Source organism: Python bivittatus, unplaced genomic scaffold, assembly GCF_059951505.1.
Source record: "Python bivittatus isolate LINGU-HERP-01145 unplaced genomic scaffold, Pbiv_v1 ctg000580_np1212, whole genome shotgun sequence".
Taxonomy (NCBI): Eukaryota; Metazoa; Chordata; class Lepidosauria; order Squamata; family Pythonidae; genus Python; species Python bivittatus.
The window spans coordinates 21,254,847-21,273,248 of record NW_028277087.1 but is presented as its reverse complement, the minus strand read 5'-3'; the positions used below and the strand labels follow the sequence as shown (position 1 = coordinate 21,273,248).

General features: G+C 39.2%; 1 protein-coding gene across 1 annotated transcript in view; it reads left to right on the top strand.

Moving 5' to 3' along the window:
- The first annotated feature begins 320 nt into the window (after positions 1–320).
- KCNH5 (potassium voltage-gated channel subfamily H member 5) overlaps positions 321–18,402 on the top strand; it is a 177,285-nt gene continuing 159,203 nt past the window's right edge. Inside the window, exon 1 of the mRNA XM_088149739.1 lies at positions 321–393. Coding sequence (XP_088005865.1) covers positions 321–393 — 73 coding nt within the window. The remainder of the gene's footprint in view (positions 394–18,402) is intronic.

Sequence of the window (18,402 nt, the reverse complement as noted above, 5' to 3'; positions counted from 1 at the left end):
GCAGCAGGCTCGGGAGCAGTCGCTTCGGAAAGCAGGCTTGGTCATGTTGCCTGCCCGCTGGGGCAGTAGCGGTGGCAAGAGCAACAGCGGGTCAAGCGCGCAGGCGCAATCTCCTCAGAGGCTGCAGTTTCTGAGCTGTGAGCGCAGCCTTGCCACAGTCTGGGCTTTACCAGCTGCTGGAGCGCTACTACCATGAACTGCCTCATCAATCTTCCCATAGCTACTCCACGGCACTGGGCTCAAGAGACCTTCCGAGACCCTCCCAGCCCGCCCCACTGCGACCTCTTGGCTCCAGAGCCCAGCTCTGCAGGCACAGGAGGATGCCGGGGGGCAAAAGGGGGCTGGTGGCACCACAGAACACGTTTTTGGAGAACATTGTCAGACGCTCAAGTGGTAAGTCGTCTCTTCCTCTTCTTCGGCTTTCCCTTGTCCCCTGGATAGGGAATGGTCCAGGAGAGAGATATGCAGGGATTGAACTGGCCCTAAAGTTCTTAAAGTGTTTGTAAAAACACTTTTGTACTTCTGAACTTGAATGGAATATGTTAGAAACTGAAGAAAGTGGTAATTTCAACAAAGATAGAGTTCTAATCAGAACTTTTATTGCAGTCTTCCCATGTTGTACTTCTAAATACGTTAAACTCTCAGGAAACATTATGGGGTTGGGGATGATAGAATTTGTAATCCAACAACTCAAGAGCCACAGGAAAGCCTCTTACTTTCTTGATAGATATGATGATTTTGCCATATTATTATATTCCCGTTATATCTCTATTATTATTTTTATTAGCAAAACCATAATTGTTTTTCTTGTTTTAGCTAATGGTGATTTGCAGAATATTAGTAGGAAAAACTGAAAAGAAAAGATAGATCCTTCCTTGCCCCCAAGCAAACCTTCCCCAATTCAGCATCCTTCAGATGTCTTGAACACAACTCACATTATCTCCATTTACTTCTATGAACCCAGCCAGACTTTGTCAATGCTGTTTGAGAGGATGGGTGTTGTAGTCAAATACATAAGGTTGGGCAAGGCTGATGCTTATGTTGGGCAAGGGGTCTGGTCACTGGAGTATATGTTTTGTTGGGGTGGGAAAGATGCATTTTGGCAAGAAGAGTGACTTACAGTAGAGTCCTATGCATTTTGTGTGTGTAAATCTCATTGAAGTTAGCCTCATTGCATTCTATGAAATTTTCCACTAGACAATGTAATGTAGGATTACTACTAAATTTTGCAATTATGTAAACAACAACAACAATAATAGCAACCAGCATTTTTTCATGGGAGAAAACAAAATGCCTGAAGAAGCTCTAAGTCAGTTCTGTAATTCTGAAATAGAAATTGTTGAAGAAGTTAAATACTCACTGTCCATGGCAGTTTCATTTGACCTCTCCCTGAATTTTCTGCAAATGGTAATAATAATATTTCAGGCATATGGATTACAAGGAGCATTGATAATAGTTCTTTTGAATCTTTATATTAATACCTACCTATTGTATATCTATATCTTTATCAGTCCATCTCTCTCTCTCTGTGTTTGTATTCACATTTTCTTAGCTGAAGAAATTTATATTGGGAGTAAAATCTAGGTTATAACAAGAAATAAAACTTTTATCCCCAAATCTCACTTTCTTCATTAAGCTACTTAAAGCGAATCTGCAAGAAGCATATCTATCTCTATCTATCAATCATCTATCAATCATCTATCAATCATCTATCTATCTATCTATCTATCTATCTATCTATCTATCTATCTATCATCTATCTATAAATCATCTATCATCTGTGTGTGTGTGTGTGCGCGCGTGTGCGTGCGTGCGTGCGGGGGCTTATATATGTAGAGAATAATCCTAGTGCAGTCTGCATTAACCTTAAAACTAGTGTGTTTGTTTCAACTTCTAGTTGAAATTACAGTTTGCACTGTTAATTCCAAATCCAGTATTTTTCATGTAGGTTTGTAGTAGGGGATGGTTAATTCCATATTTTTCCCCTGGTGCATGCACTTTCATGGATATGCAATTTTATTATTATTTTTTTAATTTTTAAGATTCCTTCTCTTACCATCATACAATCCTCAAGGGAGCTTGAAAATGATTCCATGTTAAGTGATACATCACTGATAAGACATTGCTTTGTAAAACCTGGACAACAGTCCTGTACAATAGGAGGGAGAAACTGTGAAAGGCGAACTGTCAGAGCTGAAGTTTTGTTTGGCTTGAGAAAGAGAGATGGGGGCTGGCCATTCCACCAACTCTTTATTCATCTTTTACTGGTGTATGTGTGTGTGTAATTTTTTTCCAATATCTTCTTTCTCATTGGACATAATGGGAGAAGGTTCAGTCCACTGCAGTTCCCCCTTATCCTGGGAAATAAACAAACAAACAAACAAACAAATAAATAAAATGTGGCTATAACAAACTGAAGCCATATATACCATATTTTAACTCTGATAAGGGCCAGAATCTGCTTCTCAGGTAGTTTTCATAAGAACTTGCACAACAAAGCAGAACAAAGGGATTGCAGTTTTAATGTAACTATCCTTTGAAGGAGTAGAATATTATAACATAATTGTTTCCCTGAAGATGATAAGGCCTACACTGGAACTGCATCATGGCTGCCTTTAATCAAGGTATGGAGTGGTAGTATTTAAGGCATTTATGGATAAATATGGATGGAAGAAGAACTCACAACCAACCATGTGGGAAATATACAGTGCTCTTGTTGTCTTCATCTCCCTTCTTGCAGGTGAAAAGGACATTATAAGTCTTCAGTGCCCTAAATGATGCTTCTTGACAGTCCCAGTTTCCTTACATTTGCTTTGTCTTAGTAAAAACATCTCTGTATAACATTGGCTGTTCCTTCCTTGTGTTTAGTTCTATGACTATTGACTCAAATTCTCCTGGAACCACTGAAGGGGGTGGAGGACAAGGGAGACTATATCTTTGGGAAAAGATCATAGATCACAAACAGATGATACACTTTCCTTGTAAAGAGAGCTGTTGCCAGTTAAGGCAAATAAGAATAGGCAACGAATTTGAATAAGAGAATATAAGACAGCCTCCTAAGTTAAGTAGAAATCTCTAATGGCTAAAGACTAGTTGTTATCAACAGGGTTTCCACCCATTAGTTGCCTGTTCCAATGTCAAGGGAAGCACATAATCATTTTGTCTTCTGGAGAAATCTCTGGTCAGGTATTTGATAATTGCTGCCATCACTGTGAATAAGCAGGAAATCAATTTGAAATGATTATTGACTTGTCTCCATTTTGATGAAAGAAAATTTTGAACTTAGAAAACTCTTTCAATAGTTAAATACAAAGGAGCATTTTTGGTAGGGAAGCCTCATGAACAGAGTATCAAAGGACATTCATTCCAGCTGTAATGAAATCTGAGTTTACCTTCTCATGCTATAGTCAGTGTGTGCTGACCTACTTTCCACTTACTTATTTTGAACATCTCTTTGTTTACTGCATTACAGAAGAGGGTAAAAGAAAAGGCACAAATACATTTATGAAGTATTTTTCATTAGATATGTTTTCAGGCTGAAAACCATGTGAGGTCGCTGTTCATGGTGCAACAATGCAAAATATTTTTCACGCTTTTGGAAAGAGTACACACAAAAACCTTGTAGTTTGCAAGGTATCCTAAGATTACTCACTCTTCCTCTTTCCTTCATAGAAAGCTTCTTATTTTTTTCCCTTTTTTTTCATAGGGAATTTATGCCATTGTATCTCTGAACATATTCTTTTTTAATTTCTCTTTACACTAATTTATTTTTGCAAAATGCATTTTCTTTCTGGCACACAACGCACTGGATCAAGTTTATTAGTTATAGCAATGGTGCAATATTACAAATTCAAGGTAATTTTTTGAGGTACAGGTATTTATGTGTGCATAATATATATGTGCATGTGATATGTGTGTGTGTGTGTGTGTAGGGTATTAACTCCCTCATATAAAATTCTAATGATACATACAAATTAGAAGGGAAGGCAATAAAAAGAAAATAGCTGATGTGGAAATAATCTAAGTTTCCATGAAGTCTCTTAGTTCTTATCAAACATGGATAAAATATTTTCACAATTCTTTTTCAAACTATTCTGATTTTAATTGACAGAATATCAGGATAAGAATGAATTATCTTTGAAGCAGGAACAACAGACATTATATTCATGTGCTGCACACATGTTCTTAATTTTATGGGCCACTGCAAGGAAGCCTGGTATTATATTATGCCCATATTTCAGATAGGAATGCTGAAGTTAAAAATAATCTAGTGAATCCATGGCAAAAGTAGGACAGTTATAATTAATTGCTTGATGTTTTAGGCATTAATTTGAATGTCAGATAGATGTTGCAATGTAGTAAACTTTTGAATTTCATCTCCCTTGGGTCAGCTTGAATCTCTTTTTGGTCTGTACTATCATCTATATCCAAAGACTTTTTGATTCATGAACTACTTCAGTTGGAAAACTTCATCTGAGTTATTACTGAGATCTGATCAATACAAAAATGTTCTTGGGAAAAAATGACTGTATAATCACGTCTTCCCCATTTCTGCACAGTTTCTACATATAGAAAATCAGGATTAGGTTAGAATCTCTTTCTTGAAATCATTTTGATCCATACGCTATATCCCTAGTTGAGCTGACCTCTGTCTGTAGAGTCCTTGGTGCTCTCTGAGCTTGGTTGTTTGCTTGCAGACGTTTCATTACCCAACTTGGTAATATCATCAGTGCAAGTGAGTGTGGGTTTTGCTTCCTGTTTATATACAGTATCTTGCCCTGCCAGTGTTGGTAGGAGTGTGGTTTTCTCCTTGGTGGTTCCTTGATTAGGGTATTGTTTTCTGCTTGATTGTTTGTCTAGTGTTAATCCCTGCTTATCTGGGTGTTAGTTGCTGGAGAGGATCTCTGTCTTGACCTCTGTCTGACCTCTGTCTTGCTGATAAGGATGATCATTGGATACCATGATTTTCAGGTATGTTTTTCTGTGCATCTCATTCCTGCTAATGGCATTCTGTGGTCTCCTGAATCTTATAATGATCTGGCCCAGGAATGTAGCCTTCTATATGTCACTGGTCTATCACTTCAGGAACTCCATTATGCATTGCCAAAGGCTTGGAACTTTGCTACCTTCAGGACCATCTTCTTCAGGTAGAATGTGCCCTCCCTACACAATCCAGCAAAAAGAGAATGCTTCAGTTACCTAACCCAAATGAAGTCTCGGGTTGGGACTTGGAGAATGACATTTTCAGTGGCTACCCCTTCTCTCTGGAACAATTTGCCCCCTCGAGCCCCCAAAGGCCAGATGTGCCACTACCTTGATACCTTTCTGTAAAATGGTGAAGACAGTCTTTTTCAGGACGGCATTCCTATAGGACAATCAGACCATTGGTAGCATCAATTTTTATTACAGTTTTCATGTAAACTCTTAATTATGTTTATGAACATTATGGATGTTTTATCATATTTGATTTAAACCACTTAGAGTTGCAAGAAACAGCAGCATACAGATAATCATAAATAAATCCATTCTCTAATATCTGGAGGCCCCATGTTCCCTCTCTCTGGTGGTTTGCTATAATACATAATAGCTAGATATCCAATTTGGCTATCTTTCCATTCAATTTTTACCTTATCCACCAATTCACTAATCTCATATCTATACTAGACCTTGTTTTAATTCAAGGCACTGCCCTAGCAAAACATTTCTTTTTCATATACAGATGTGGCTTTTAGGCTGGAAAATATCCTCCCATGTGAAATGGGATTGGATTTGAAGGATTTTTGAATACTGATTCAAATTAGAGAAAATGTCAACTTGCCAGTCCGCAGGGTTAACAATACATGGACGGGATAAAAAATAATGTGGACAAAGCCTACTGAAAAATCTCAGATGTTACATGGTATAAACAGAAGGACTAATAGCATTCTGGGAAATGCTACTTCTGAGTATAGTACTCACTCACTTTATGAGTGAGAATTTTGGGGGGAAGGTGAAGAATTTAGCTGGTTTGGCAAATCATTTTAGAATTACAAAAATAGTGTAGATTGTACACGGGTCAATATTTTTTGTATTCTGTCCTGACAGCCATTTTTTATATATACATGTGTGTCTCAAAGCACATTTAATCTAGAACAAATCACACCTCTTTCCATTCATTCAAGACAATGCATAATTAATGAATCTATAGCATAATGGCGGCGGTCACACCTCTGAATATTGAGAGGATGAATTTTCCTAGTGTTAGAAAAGGGCACAGCAGGAGCTGCAGCTTATGCCAAGGAATGTCTGTCTAGCAGGTTACTTTGTTAGTAGTTGGCCAATTACTAGCATGAACTAGGGGAGGGAGATCCAACATCCTTACTAAAGGACATGAGAAGGCAGTGGCAGAAGCACCTTGGCTGGCTGTGATCTCCACAGCCTGTAGGCACAATGCTGGTGAGTGATAGCACTGGAATATAGGAAGCCGTGTTATACTGATTCATGTTCTTGTTCAGGTAGTCCAGAGTGGTTGACACAGGTTTCTGGCAGCTGTCCAAGATTTTTTGCAGAGTTTTTTTCAGCTCAAACTGGAGCTGTAGAATTCGAACCTTCTGTATGAGCTGTACCATTGAGTTTCAACCCTAGGAGTTCTTGGCATTCTTCACTTTGGACCATTCTAGTTTCTGCTGACTATGCAGCACCCACCTACTCATTTATGATATGGTAGTTGTCAGCCTAGCACTATTCTTCCTGTCCCCTTTGAATAAGATTACTTTTTTTGTAAGCATTTTACAATAACAGACATTGCAAGCCCATGGCAAGGGAAAGGCTCTCTTATTACTTCCTGGAACTGAATGAGCTTCTTGGGAGGGTCCTTTACAAGAAACTGGCTGTTTGGTTCTGAAATGTTCAAAACCTAGTCAGGTTTTTTATTTTAAAGTAAATTTTCATTTATAATAGAGACTAGGGGTAGTATGGGGAAAGATGCCCAAAGAAAGAAAGGTTGGAAGTGTAAGAAAAGGACTGGCAATTCTGTATAAACATGAGATTTACAAATGAGATTTGATGAAGGTCTTGGAATGCAGGCTTACTGATTCTGAATGTGGGCTATCTAGCTTTTGCTAACATGAGAAAATACACCTGCTTATACACGGCTGAGTTCCATCTGGTGAACAGAGATGGCTTAGAGATCCAGACCTTTTTTTATCAAATATTATTTCTACAGAGCTAGTCAGGTTCCAGACACCATTTAATTCTAAATGTCTTCCAATACAACTAGGTTCCTTTTTCTGTTCTTTCTGTCAACACCAGCCTTGTTTAAGCTTTATTTCCTTTTCTGGGAATATTTGTTACATATTTTTCTATGTCAAAGACTCTGGCATTTGATCATTGTGAAGTAGATACCAATTCAGGACAGAGTTTCAGTTAGTCATACATCTAACCATAAAGTTTTAGAGATGATTGGTAACTATCGTAAATCATTACACATTTCCAAATAATGCATAAGTTTCCAAAGAGACCAACACACATCTGTATTCAGGTCAATAAGCTTAATGAAATTTATGAGATGGCTTCAGAAATGTCCTTTTTTGTTCTGGACATTAGATTATTTTTTGTTATTTGTTCTTCATTGGGGCAGCAATCCTACTTCAACTTTATGGAAAATAAAGTATTTGATGTTTTAAAGGAGACAGAAATGAGGTGAAATCATAAATCATGAAGTTGGGTGCCTAGGGAGTCATTTATTTCAACCACCTCCTCAGGGCAGAGCTCTCTAGAATCAGTAGAGTATCTTTGACAGATGACCATCCAGCCTTTGTTTGAAGAATTGGAGTGAAAAAGGACTCACCACTTCACCCAGCAGACTGTTGAACTTGGCTGATAACTTGTACAGTTCCTCCTGATATGTATCCTGAATCTCCTTCCTTGTAGTTTTAACACATTGGTTCTGGTCCTACCCTCTGGTGCAACAGAGAATTAATCCACATCCTCTTCTGTGTGACAAATCTTCAGCTATCTGAAGACTGCTATCATATCTCCTCTCAGTCATTTTTTCTATGAGATAAATATACCCAGGTGTTTTAACTGTTGCATGTAGGACTTGTTTTCCAGTTCCTTAACCATCTTGGTAGCCCTTTTCTGAACCTCCTTCAAATTATCACTGTTCTTTTTGAACTGCGGTGCTCATAACAGAACACAGTATTCTATGTGGGGACTAACTGGGCAAAGTAGAGTAGAACATTTACTTCTCATGATCTGGACTATGTGCTTCTGTTAATATAACTCAAGGCAGCATGTGCCTTTTTAGCAGCTGCATAACCCTGCTGGTTCATGTTTAACCAGTGGTTGATAAGAACACCCAGATTCTTTCCAAACCGAATACCTCCAAACCAAATCTTCCCCATGTCATATTTGTGCCTTTTCTTTTCTCCCCAGACCTTTACATTTTTTCCTATTAAATTCCATCCTATTCATTTCAGCCCACTCTGAAGCTCGTTTAAATCTTTTTGAATCTTCCCTCTTCTCAAAGCTCTCTACACCAGCTTTGTGTCATCATTCCCCAACTCTCTCATCCAAGACAATGATAAAAAGGTGAACAGTACCCAGGAGAGACCTCTGCGGCATTCCACTTGATCCCCCTTTAAGTAGAACCACTAATAAACACCCTTTGGGTGCAATCATTCAGTCAACTGTGAGTCCATCTACAGTAATAATATTAGAGACTCTGACGTAGGCATGTGGTATTACTCTGATCTACTAAGCCAGTAACTCTATCAAAGAAAAAGCTAAAGTTAATCTGGCATGATTTGCTTGTGACAAATCCATGTGACTCCTGTTAATTGTAGCATGCCTATCTAAATGCTCAGAAACCCACTGTTTAGTAACCTCTTCAAGGATTTTTCCCAGTGTAGACATCAAGTTGACAGGTCGGTAGTTTCCCAGGTCCCTTTCCTTTTTTGAAGATCAGGACATTTGCTTGTCTTCAGTCTTCTGAGATCTTGCCAATTGTCCAGGAATTCTCCTAGAGATGGGATGTGAATGTCTAAGTTAAAAGGTGGCCGACAGATATGTGTGTGAGAGAGAATATGAATGAGTCTTTCATTGTTCTCTGTTTTCTCCAGTGTTCTACAGCCTTCTGGTTCCCAGATTTATAATAAATGCCAAAGGAACAGATTGTGAGGGAATTCATTCCCTGAGTTTTCTTGAGGTCAGAAGTGGAGATATCTAGTATGGTTGCAGAGTGATGGAATGATATGTAACAGAAAATAAGTGAATGAGGTAGAAAACCAGAAACTTACAGGGGAAATTTTGGGTAAACAAAATATGTATTTGTTTATTGCTATGATTTCTGATAAATCAGAAATCGTCTTTCAGGATACAACTCCTACCTGTGCTGCTTATAAACAGTATCAACAATTACACATAAAAACAATATCATCATCAGCAGCAGCAGCTTCTGGGATCCTTCCCATAAGATCAATTAATTCTAATAGACCTGCAAGTTTCTAGGTTGGTCTTTGCCTGCCTCCTTCGATCTTTCTTTGGGGATCCTTTCCACAGAAACTGAAGACAGATGTCAGCACAGTATTAATAACAGAAAATCAATTGAAACAGCTTGGTTAAGTTCAACATTTCATCTTTTGATAATAAATTGTAAGCAGATGAAGAAAATAAGTCTCTGACAACAGGATGAACAAAGAAGAAGGCAAGTTGTTACAAAGTCTGGGTGAAAAGAATCAGTAAATAATTAAACAATCAACTAGCCTTAAAACAGTCTGCATTACAAGTATTCAGCTCCTTTTCTTTGGTCCTTTGCTACTGATGCAAATGCATCTGCTTTTTCAATAATATGCCCATTTTTCCAGCCAAAAGGTAGTCTTTTTCTTGCACAGATTGCAAATTCAAGGCAGGAAGAAAAGAAATCCCTTATAAATTGAACCTCCTTTTAAATGGGACAGTCAAAGAGGTCTAATCAGTTCCAGGATTGAAAATCCAAAGCCTTAAATTCTATGAAATTACAGAATGACAATCAAGGACAACAGAGGGCACTGACTGAAGTCTGGGCAAAAGGAGGCCTGGCATCAGCGCATGATGCTCTGGCAGCTGCTGCTGGGGTTCTAGAGACCTGGCAGACCTCCTTGGCTCCTGCCCAAGATGGATATGGAGGTTGTCTGTAAACTCTGAAATGTGGTTGGGACTTTGATGCAGGAAAGGTACTCTGAAAATGAGTCACTTCAAACAGAACATATTTAGCATACATAATAAAGCTATGCTAAAGAGGTGAAGGGAGGAGCATTAGCTGTCACCTGTATTGAAGGACCAGCCACAGTAATGGACCCATTGTTTTAGGACTGGAAGCACTGACCTCCAAGCAACCAGAAAATTGGACAGTCAGATCTTGCAGTGTGTGATATTTATTTTGGTTGGGTTCATATGACTTCAGGGCTGCTACTTATAAATTTTAAGTACTTCCCCAAACAGTTGCCCTCCAATTGCATTAGTCTTTGGTCCCTATAATTATAATCAGCATCATAACAGGAGATGATGGCATTGTAGGAATGAAGGAGGGGGCTGTTGAGGGGACTCCCTGACAATGTAAATCTATGTCTACTCAAAAAGTAGACCCATTCATTACTGGGACTTTCTCTAAAGTAAGTAGGCATAGATTTGCAGCCCCAAATCTCATCATGCTTAAAAGCCAAGATGCACTGAATAATATTTGCCTAGTTTTAGTGTTCAGGTTAACAACAGTTTTCAAAGGCAAAACAAAACAAAAATCACTTAACCAATTAGTGAGGTTGATTGTTTGTTTTGCAAATATTTTGCTCAAATAAACACTGGGTTGAATCCACATTGTTAAACCCACTGAAATAATTTGGGTTTAAGATTCTGATAGTCACAGTTAATGAAGCCCCACTGCATTCAATGAATTGACTCAAGATGTGATTTAATCTAGGTCCAAGTTTTCTTCCAAAAGTAGTAAATATATTTTAGAAGTTTTCATGAAAGAAAAGATGCCACTTGAAAGATGATGAAAGCAGCAACATATTAATGTATGTTGTCTTACATTTAGTGGTGTGTGTGTGTGTGCGTGCGCGTGTGCATGTGTGTATGACACAGTGAGATAATAATTGTTGTTATGAGCACATATATATGTAGATTGAAATTAATTAACTAAATTCATTTGATGAATTAACAAAATATATATTTCATTGGGAAATACAATCTTAGCACAAAAGTTTCCTGAAAACAAGAACGTGGCGGTATATGTTTATTTGCTTTCCTGGAGCTTCTGATTGGCAGTGAATACAGAGGAGCGGAACTTCCATCTTTTTCTGAGACCAGGAGCAGTTCATCTCAGTCAGCAGGGCCATTGAATTCTCGGGTATATGAAATAGGTGATAACGAGGCTTTCAGGTTTGGCTGTTGCTATTGACAGAACAGCATAGAGAAAGCCAGAGACTGAACAAAATAATCAAGTGGAAAAACAGCTTCTATCTTTTTAAAAATAAGTTTCCTATTTCCTTCTAGAAGTTTAAATGGAAACTTCTATTTTGAAAGATCATTTGCAGTTGAAAATTAAAGATGGCATATCAGTTCACTAAAAACCATTTGTTCAATGAGTTTTTCAATAAAACCTATGCAAATAGGATTGCCATCGAGACACATAATTGAATTGTTTGGTGTATCAGTAAGTTATTTTTGGATGTCCGTTCTGGTGGATTAGCTTCAAATGTCTGGGTTTTACTGATATTTATATATAAAAATAATTTATATATATAATAGATAGCTCTGAATCTATATTTTCTAAATCTCTTAAGACTATGGAGTCTCCTGGAAGAGACTCCTACGGGGTCTCTTAAGACTATGGAGTCTCAACACAAGAGGCTCAAAACACCAGTGGCTCATAGATAGAGCAGTCACCCAAGATTCAATGTCTAGAAAAACCAATCTGAGCACAGCCTGGACTGACTACAGGAAAGCCTAAACATGGATCTGTGAATGTCTGGTGCTATACAAAGTCAACAGGACACTAAGGACCTTCCTCAAGAACTCAGTGGGACTGTGGAAGACAACACTGGAAGTCAACTCAAGACAGCTCACACAAGTGGCCATCAAGTGCAGTATATACCAAGGTGATGCACTATCCCCACTGCTGTTCCACATAGGCTTTAACCCCCTCAATCAGATAATCACAAGGACTGGATACTGATACAAGTTCAAGAGTGGAACTACCATCAGCCACCTCCTTTACATGACATCAAGCTGTATGCTAAAAGTGAATGGGATGTCAATTCGCTGATCCACCTGACACAGATCTACAGTGAGGACACTGGGATGTCATTCAGATTGGAGAAGTGCAGCCAGATGCTAGTAAAGAGAAGGAAGGTAGTTAAGACTGATGGGGTGGAACTACCAGTGGGCCACATAGCAGACATACAGACCAGCTACAAATATCTTGGTATACCACAGTCACATGGGAACCACAATGAGGCAAGGAAGACAGCAACATCCAAGTTAAGGATAAGACAGGTCCTGAAGAGGCAGCTCAATAGGAAGAACAAGATCCATGCCATCGGCACATACACCCTGCCAGTCATCAAATACCCTGCCAGTATAGTGAGCCGGCCAAAGGAGGACATGGAGCTGCCAGTGTGAAGACCCAGAAGCTCCTCAAAATGTACAGAAGTTTCCACCCCAAGTCTAACACCCAGAGATTGTATACCAGCCAAAAAGAGGATGGGTGGCGTCTGGTGAGTGTCAAAGCCACTGTCCTGGATGAAACCCAGAGCATCCAGGAGTACATCGGTAGGATGGCACCCAAAGACGAGTTCCTGAGAGAATGCCTGAGGCAGTAGCAGACATGGGAGGAAATTCAAGCAGAGGAAGTGCCATGGCAGGACAAGACCCTGCATGGGATGTACCATTGACAGATAGCGGAGATGGCTGACATTGGGAAATTCTACCAGTGGCAGGGTGTAAGTTGCAGGCAGGAGCAGCATACACTGAATGGCACAACCAAGTAGCTGGCATTGTGTATAGGAACATCTGCACAGTGTACAGGCTAGACCCTCCCAATTCCAGATGGGAGATTCCATAGAAGGTCATGGAGAATAACAGGGCTAAGATCCTGTGGGACAGATCTAGACCAATAGACAGGTACTGGCCAATCAACCAGACACTGTGGTAGTAGACAAGGACCAGAAGACAGTGGTGGTGATAGATGCAGCCATGCCAAGTGACAGCAACATCAGGAAGAAGGAGTGTGAGAAGATGGAGAAGTACCAGGGCCTGAAAGAGGATTTAGAGAGGATTTGGAAAGTAAAGGCCAAAATGCTCCTAGTGGTGGTAGGAGCACTCGGGGCTGTGATGCCTAAGCTGGGAGAGTGGCTCCAACAGATCCCAGGAACAACATCAGAGCTCTCTGTCCAGAAGAGTGCAATGCTAGGAACAGCTAAGATACTGTGCAGAACCCTCAGACTCCCAGACCTCTGGTAGAGGACCCGAGATTGAGGAAAATCCATAGGAATGAGAGGGGATTTTTATATAGATAATTAATTTTTATATATTATAGCTCTATATCTATGTTTCCTAGATCTCTTAAGACTATGGAGTCTCCTGGGTTTCTATACTTCAAAATATATCACTCATTACTATTGATTGATGAGTATTCAAACAGAACACTGAGCTAAAGTGACATGTAATCTGATCCCAGCAGAGCAGTTCTTCTGATATCAGAGGCAATGGATGATTTTTCCCCCAGATCTTGGAGATGGATTAAGTTAGGATTAGGACTCTAAATTTATTAACCAGAAAGGTGGTTTGCTCACTTTCACTGAATATGTTCCAGTGGAGGCTAAGCAGCCATCTGTCCGGATGCTTTAGTTTGGATTCCTGCAATGAGCAGGAGTTGGACTTGATGGCCTAAATGGCTCCTTTCAACTCTAGATTTTTATAGTTCTATGAGTATAATGACAAGTTTAGAATGTTCAGGTATTAGAATGTCCACACCTGAATATTGTTTAGCCTATAAGCTTGCAAATCCAATTGCATTAGTGGAAAAAGTCTTAGTGCACTCAATTAGTAGGCTTCAATAGGAATATGCTATATAACAATAAATTAAATTACACAGTTATCTCCTGAGCTGTCATTGGCCAGTGGAAAAAAGAATTCACAAGAAGCTGGCTGATGTTGCACTGTGTGTTAATGTGCCCACCAACCTAGAAAACACTGAAATAGAATAATTGAGCAATAGCGCTAGTGAATAATAGAAGAAGATAATTACATATTGCATGAACAACTGATTGACCTATTTCACTAGTGGTTTTCTTGGTGGTAGGCCTTGAGATCAATTATTGAAATGTGTTATTTTTAGGTAACATACAGATGTTCCCCCATCCAAGCTTCCATTTAAATGAGAGGATTTAAAAGATAGGATTGTGCTATTTAACCTATTCTTTTTTCCTCCCATCTTGAGAGTTTCCAAGAGCCTCTCAGGAAAGGTATTTTGACAGGAAGGAATTGCTGTTGGTTTTCATGTGCTCTGTTACCGAAGTGTATGGCTGACAATATTTTGACAGCTTGGCTATACAAAACTGGGAGCTTAAAATCCAGATCTGCAGAGCTTTCTTGGAGGAGGTAGAAGAAATCACATTAGAATGAAAGTACACATCCCAGAGCCAACCTGAGGTCTGTTTTTCTGTAATTGGCTGCGGCAGATGGAGTTCCTTGAATGCTGCAATTTCCCAAACTGGCAAGGATTCCCTTACTTGTTTGTTAAGAGCCAGACTACCAAAGAAATAAGGTCTTAGTCATTTTCGAAAGAAGAAAGACCTCATGTTTTATGTTTATCTTTTAATGGTTCTGATTTCCTTTCTCATGCTAATTCCTCTGCTCTCTTGCCCCAACATTAAATGACAAAGGAAAAGAATTTAGTCTTCTCTCCAATGACTTATTTTTATGCAGAGATATAGAGAGGAGAGTGTTCACTCATGTGAGGAATGAAAGTTCCTTCCCCCTTGCAACCTGCTTGTGAATATTTGGCTTAAATTTCTCTTTTAATTTCCCAGGCAATGTTGAACAGGTACAGGGTAAATACAGGTGAGACTTATAGGCTGTATCTTCTCTACAGGCCTCTAGCTTCATGGGTAACTTCCCAAATGGAAAATGTTGGTTAAGGAGGGACCATAGTAAGGTGCTCTAAAGGTGCAGTAAAAATAATCAGTGGAAATATAAACCTAAGAGTTTTTTCAGTATTTTTGTCTTTGTCACATACCTCAATGGCTAAAAAAGGAGAAACAAATACATTGACTTAGGATGTGATGAGAAGAAAGGAGAGGAGGATGCTAAATGAACCATGTACACCTGGGTCCAAATCTTAAAAGGCTATGTTTGTCATTTAAGATGAATTAGCCCAAACTTAGGGAACTGGTGTCAGGCTTTTTAGTACTTTTCTAAAATGGAAAGTGGTTCTTTTTCAAGCATGATTCTCACAGGGTTCTTTAGCAGGATGTACTGTGAAGAATGGGGTGGGGTTACAAGAATTCCAGCAACTCAAGTATTTCCTATTTAGAACCAACTAGACAACCTGTGACTTGTTGGGTTCACATTTCAGAGATATTTCCTTACCTGAACAGAGAAACAGAATGACCATGGGCAAAAAAACAGTGGGAGTGGGAGTGACTTCTGACTTCCTACCAGCTTTTCCATTGACTTTCCTTTGGGAAGCTGGCAGGGAGTGTTGGAAATGACGATCACGTGATGGTGACAGCATGGCGGTGCAGCAGCACAGTAGTGCTGAAGCAGATACAACTTTGCCAAATTTCAATCCCACAGGAATAATGGGTCTTGGATTTTGGGCGCATTCTGTAAGTTAGCCCATCTGAGGTACCTTTCTTCAAAAACTGTCGTCCTATGTTGCATTGCTTTGCCTAGTTGAAGGTTACAAACAGAGTAACAGACAATGGAATTTTAGTAGTATATAGGTTTGCCCCAATGTAGGTTGGAGGCAGGTCTTTTCAACTGATCAATAAAGAGTTGATTGGGACAGTTGAATAATATGTCTTCTTTTCCAGAAAAAAACTGCATTTTCCAGCTGTATCACAGGGGTATTTAATTAGATTGGTTTCTATTCTTAAAATTCTTAGAAACCTCTTTGATGCTGTCTCCTTTTCTTCAGCAGTCTTCTTTTTCCTGTTTGAGGATGCAGGATGAATCCTTATGCTAGGACAATACAAATATTAAAAGATGATTCCCCCCCCCCCCCGGTATTTCTAAGAAAGAGGAAAATAATTCCACAAGGTTATTTTACCAACTTTCCAGGAATAATCTAGTTTTCTGTGTGCTCTGATCATGATGTAACTTTCACTGTTAAACACACACAAATTCTTATATTGCTTTAAGCGTCCGTGGGGTAGGTGAAAACTGTACTTGTCTTATAAGGTAGGGACTGATGTGTTATAGTTGTAAAGAGACTGAAGCACAAACGTAAAGCATCTAGCTGAAAAGTTGTTTTAAAAAAAACCTTTTAGTTCACCCATCAGCAAAGTGATCTGGACAGTGTAGAGTCAGATTCATAAAACTATCCATTTAAAAGAGATAAAGTTGTGCTTAGACAAGCAACCGAGCAGAACAACACATAAAAAACAACATAAAATTTCAACTGAGCAGTTTTTAAAAACCCATTTAACTGTTGCTGTGTCTTTGCCTGATGATAGAATAACTTCAGAATTGTTGCCAAGCTGAGAAAATTCACAGTTTGGATACATATATACTTAGCAGGGCTGTTGTATCTACAGCATGCCAATACTTTAACAATACTGATATTTTTAGTAAGGCAAGTTTTGGTAGGCAGTCTAGTATTAATTACAGCAGTTATCCACATGCAGATCTGTCAATGAATCCTCTCCTCTCCTCTCCTCTTCAGAAGAATGCATGCACTTTAAAAAGAGACACAGTTTGCACAATTGTGACTGCCATCTTGACTCTTTTAATACCCCTCTGTGAACACCCTGGAACTGGTGCCAATGCCTGGAACAGAAAGGCAAATGCCAGAACTCTGCCAGCTATTACAACAACAACAACAATTTCTCAGACTGCTAATCCCTGAATTATTAACCAAATTCCACAAGGTTTGTTAGGCTCAGTGCAAATTGCAGGCACTGGAAGATCTCTGCATTTTCTGGGATTATTGTAAAGGATAGTTTTATTTTATTAGAAGAAATGCACAGTTGTCTGCTTAGAGATGCCAGGATAATATTAGTGCGCTCCAATGGAGAAATTCTTCCAAACTGGATCTGATTTCCATTTTTTAAAAAAAATCCTTTATCTTATGAGAACTTCTCTAGCTGAAAACATTCTGTGACTCTGCCAAAATAGAACTGAGTCTGCATATCAGCGTTGTAGGTCCACAGAACCTACAATACTTTCAGAGGCCTGCCTGCACAGCTTAAAGTCCTGCACAAGCTACTTATGAATGATGGGTTCACAACTTTTGTCACAGCATGAGCTGTAAGGTATGGTAAAGTCGAGTCACTTTTGAACTGAACTCAGTTCCTGGTGATTTCATGGACATGTTCATGTAAAACTGTGTAAAGCTGGGGGCGGTGGGGGGGCGGTGGGGAGGAAGTAGGTTGAGCCAGGATAAAAAAGGAATGTGATTTAATTTCATTAACATTCCATTAAATGAACTGAATATAGTTAATATTACTTCCCATGTATTAAATAGCTTCCCCTGATCATCACAGTAACATTTTCAGTTTGACAACAGCTTTGGAAGGGCTCTAGGGGCTTCACCCAAGACTTTGAAATCTGCAGGTTCCTGTTCTAACGCATGGAAGAATCCACATAAATGCAGCAAATTCCACATTACATGCCTGTATGTCCAAATTAATGGGTTGGGAGACATTATATGGAGGAGGAGGTGGGCCTACTTCTCCATGGTTTTATACACATGATAATTCCATCAGCAATCATCTTGATGTCTTATTAAGTTGATTCATGGAAGCTTAGTTGGTCCATAAAAGACTATTCAGCATGACAACTGTCGTGCTTCTGAATATCAGATATTTTGGCCAAAGAAGTAGGTGAGGGGTGCCTGTCACTTTAATTAGGCTTCAGCTCTACTGTATTGAAATTGTCACTGTAATTTGTAGGCCATTTTTGAGTCATGAAAATAGTGTGCATTGGGGATAAGATTTGGTAGGATCAGAGGAATTCCTAAGGGTTTGGGACCCTGGTGAGCATTTACTTTAGAAAATGATAGGACAACTATGTCTATGTCCTTTCTTAACAAAACTGATCCCCTAGCACTTGTGGTGATGGAGCTTCAGCCTGACATCTAAGGGGGCTCCTGTATCTCATTCCAAGGATAATTTGGCAGGATTCAGTTATTTCAGAGGCAGTGTAACTCAAAAGGAGGAT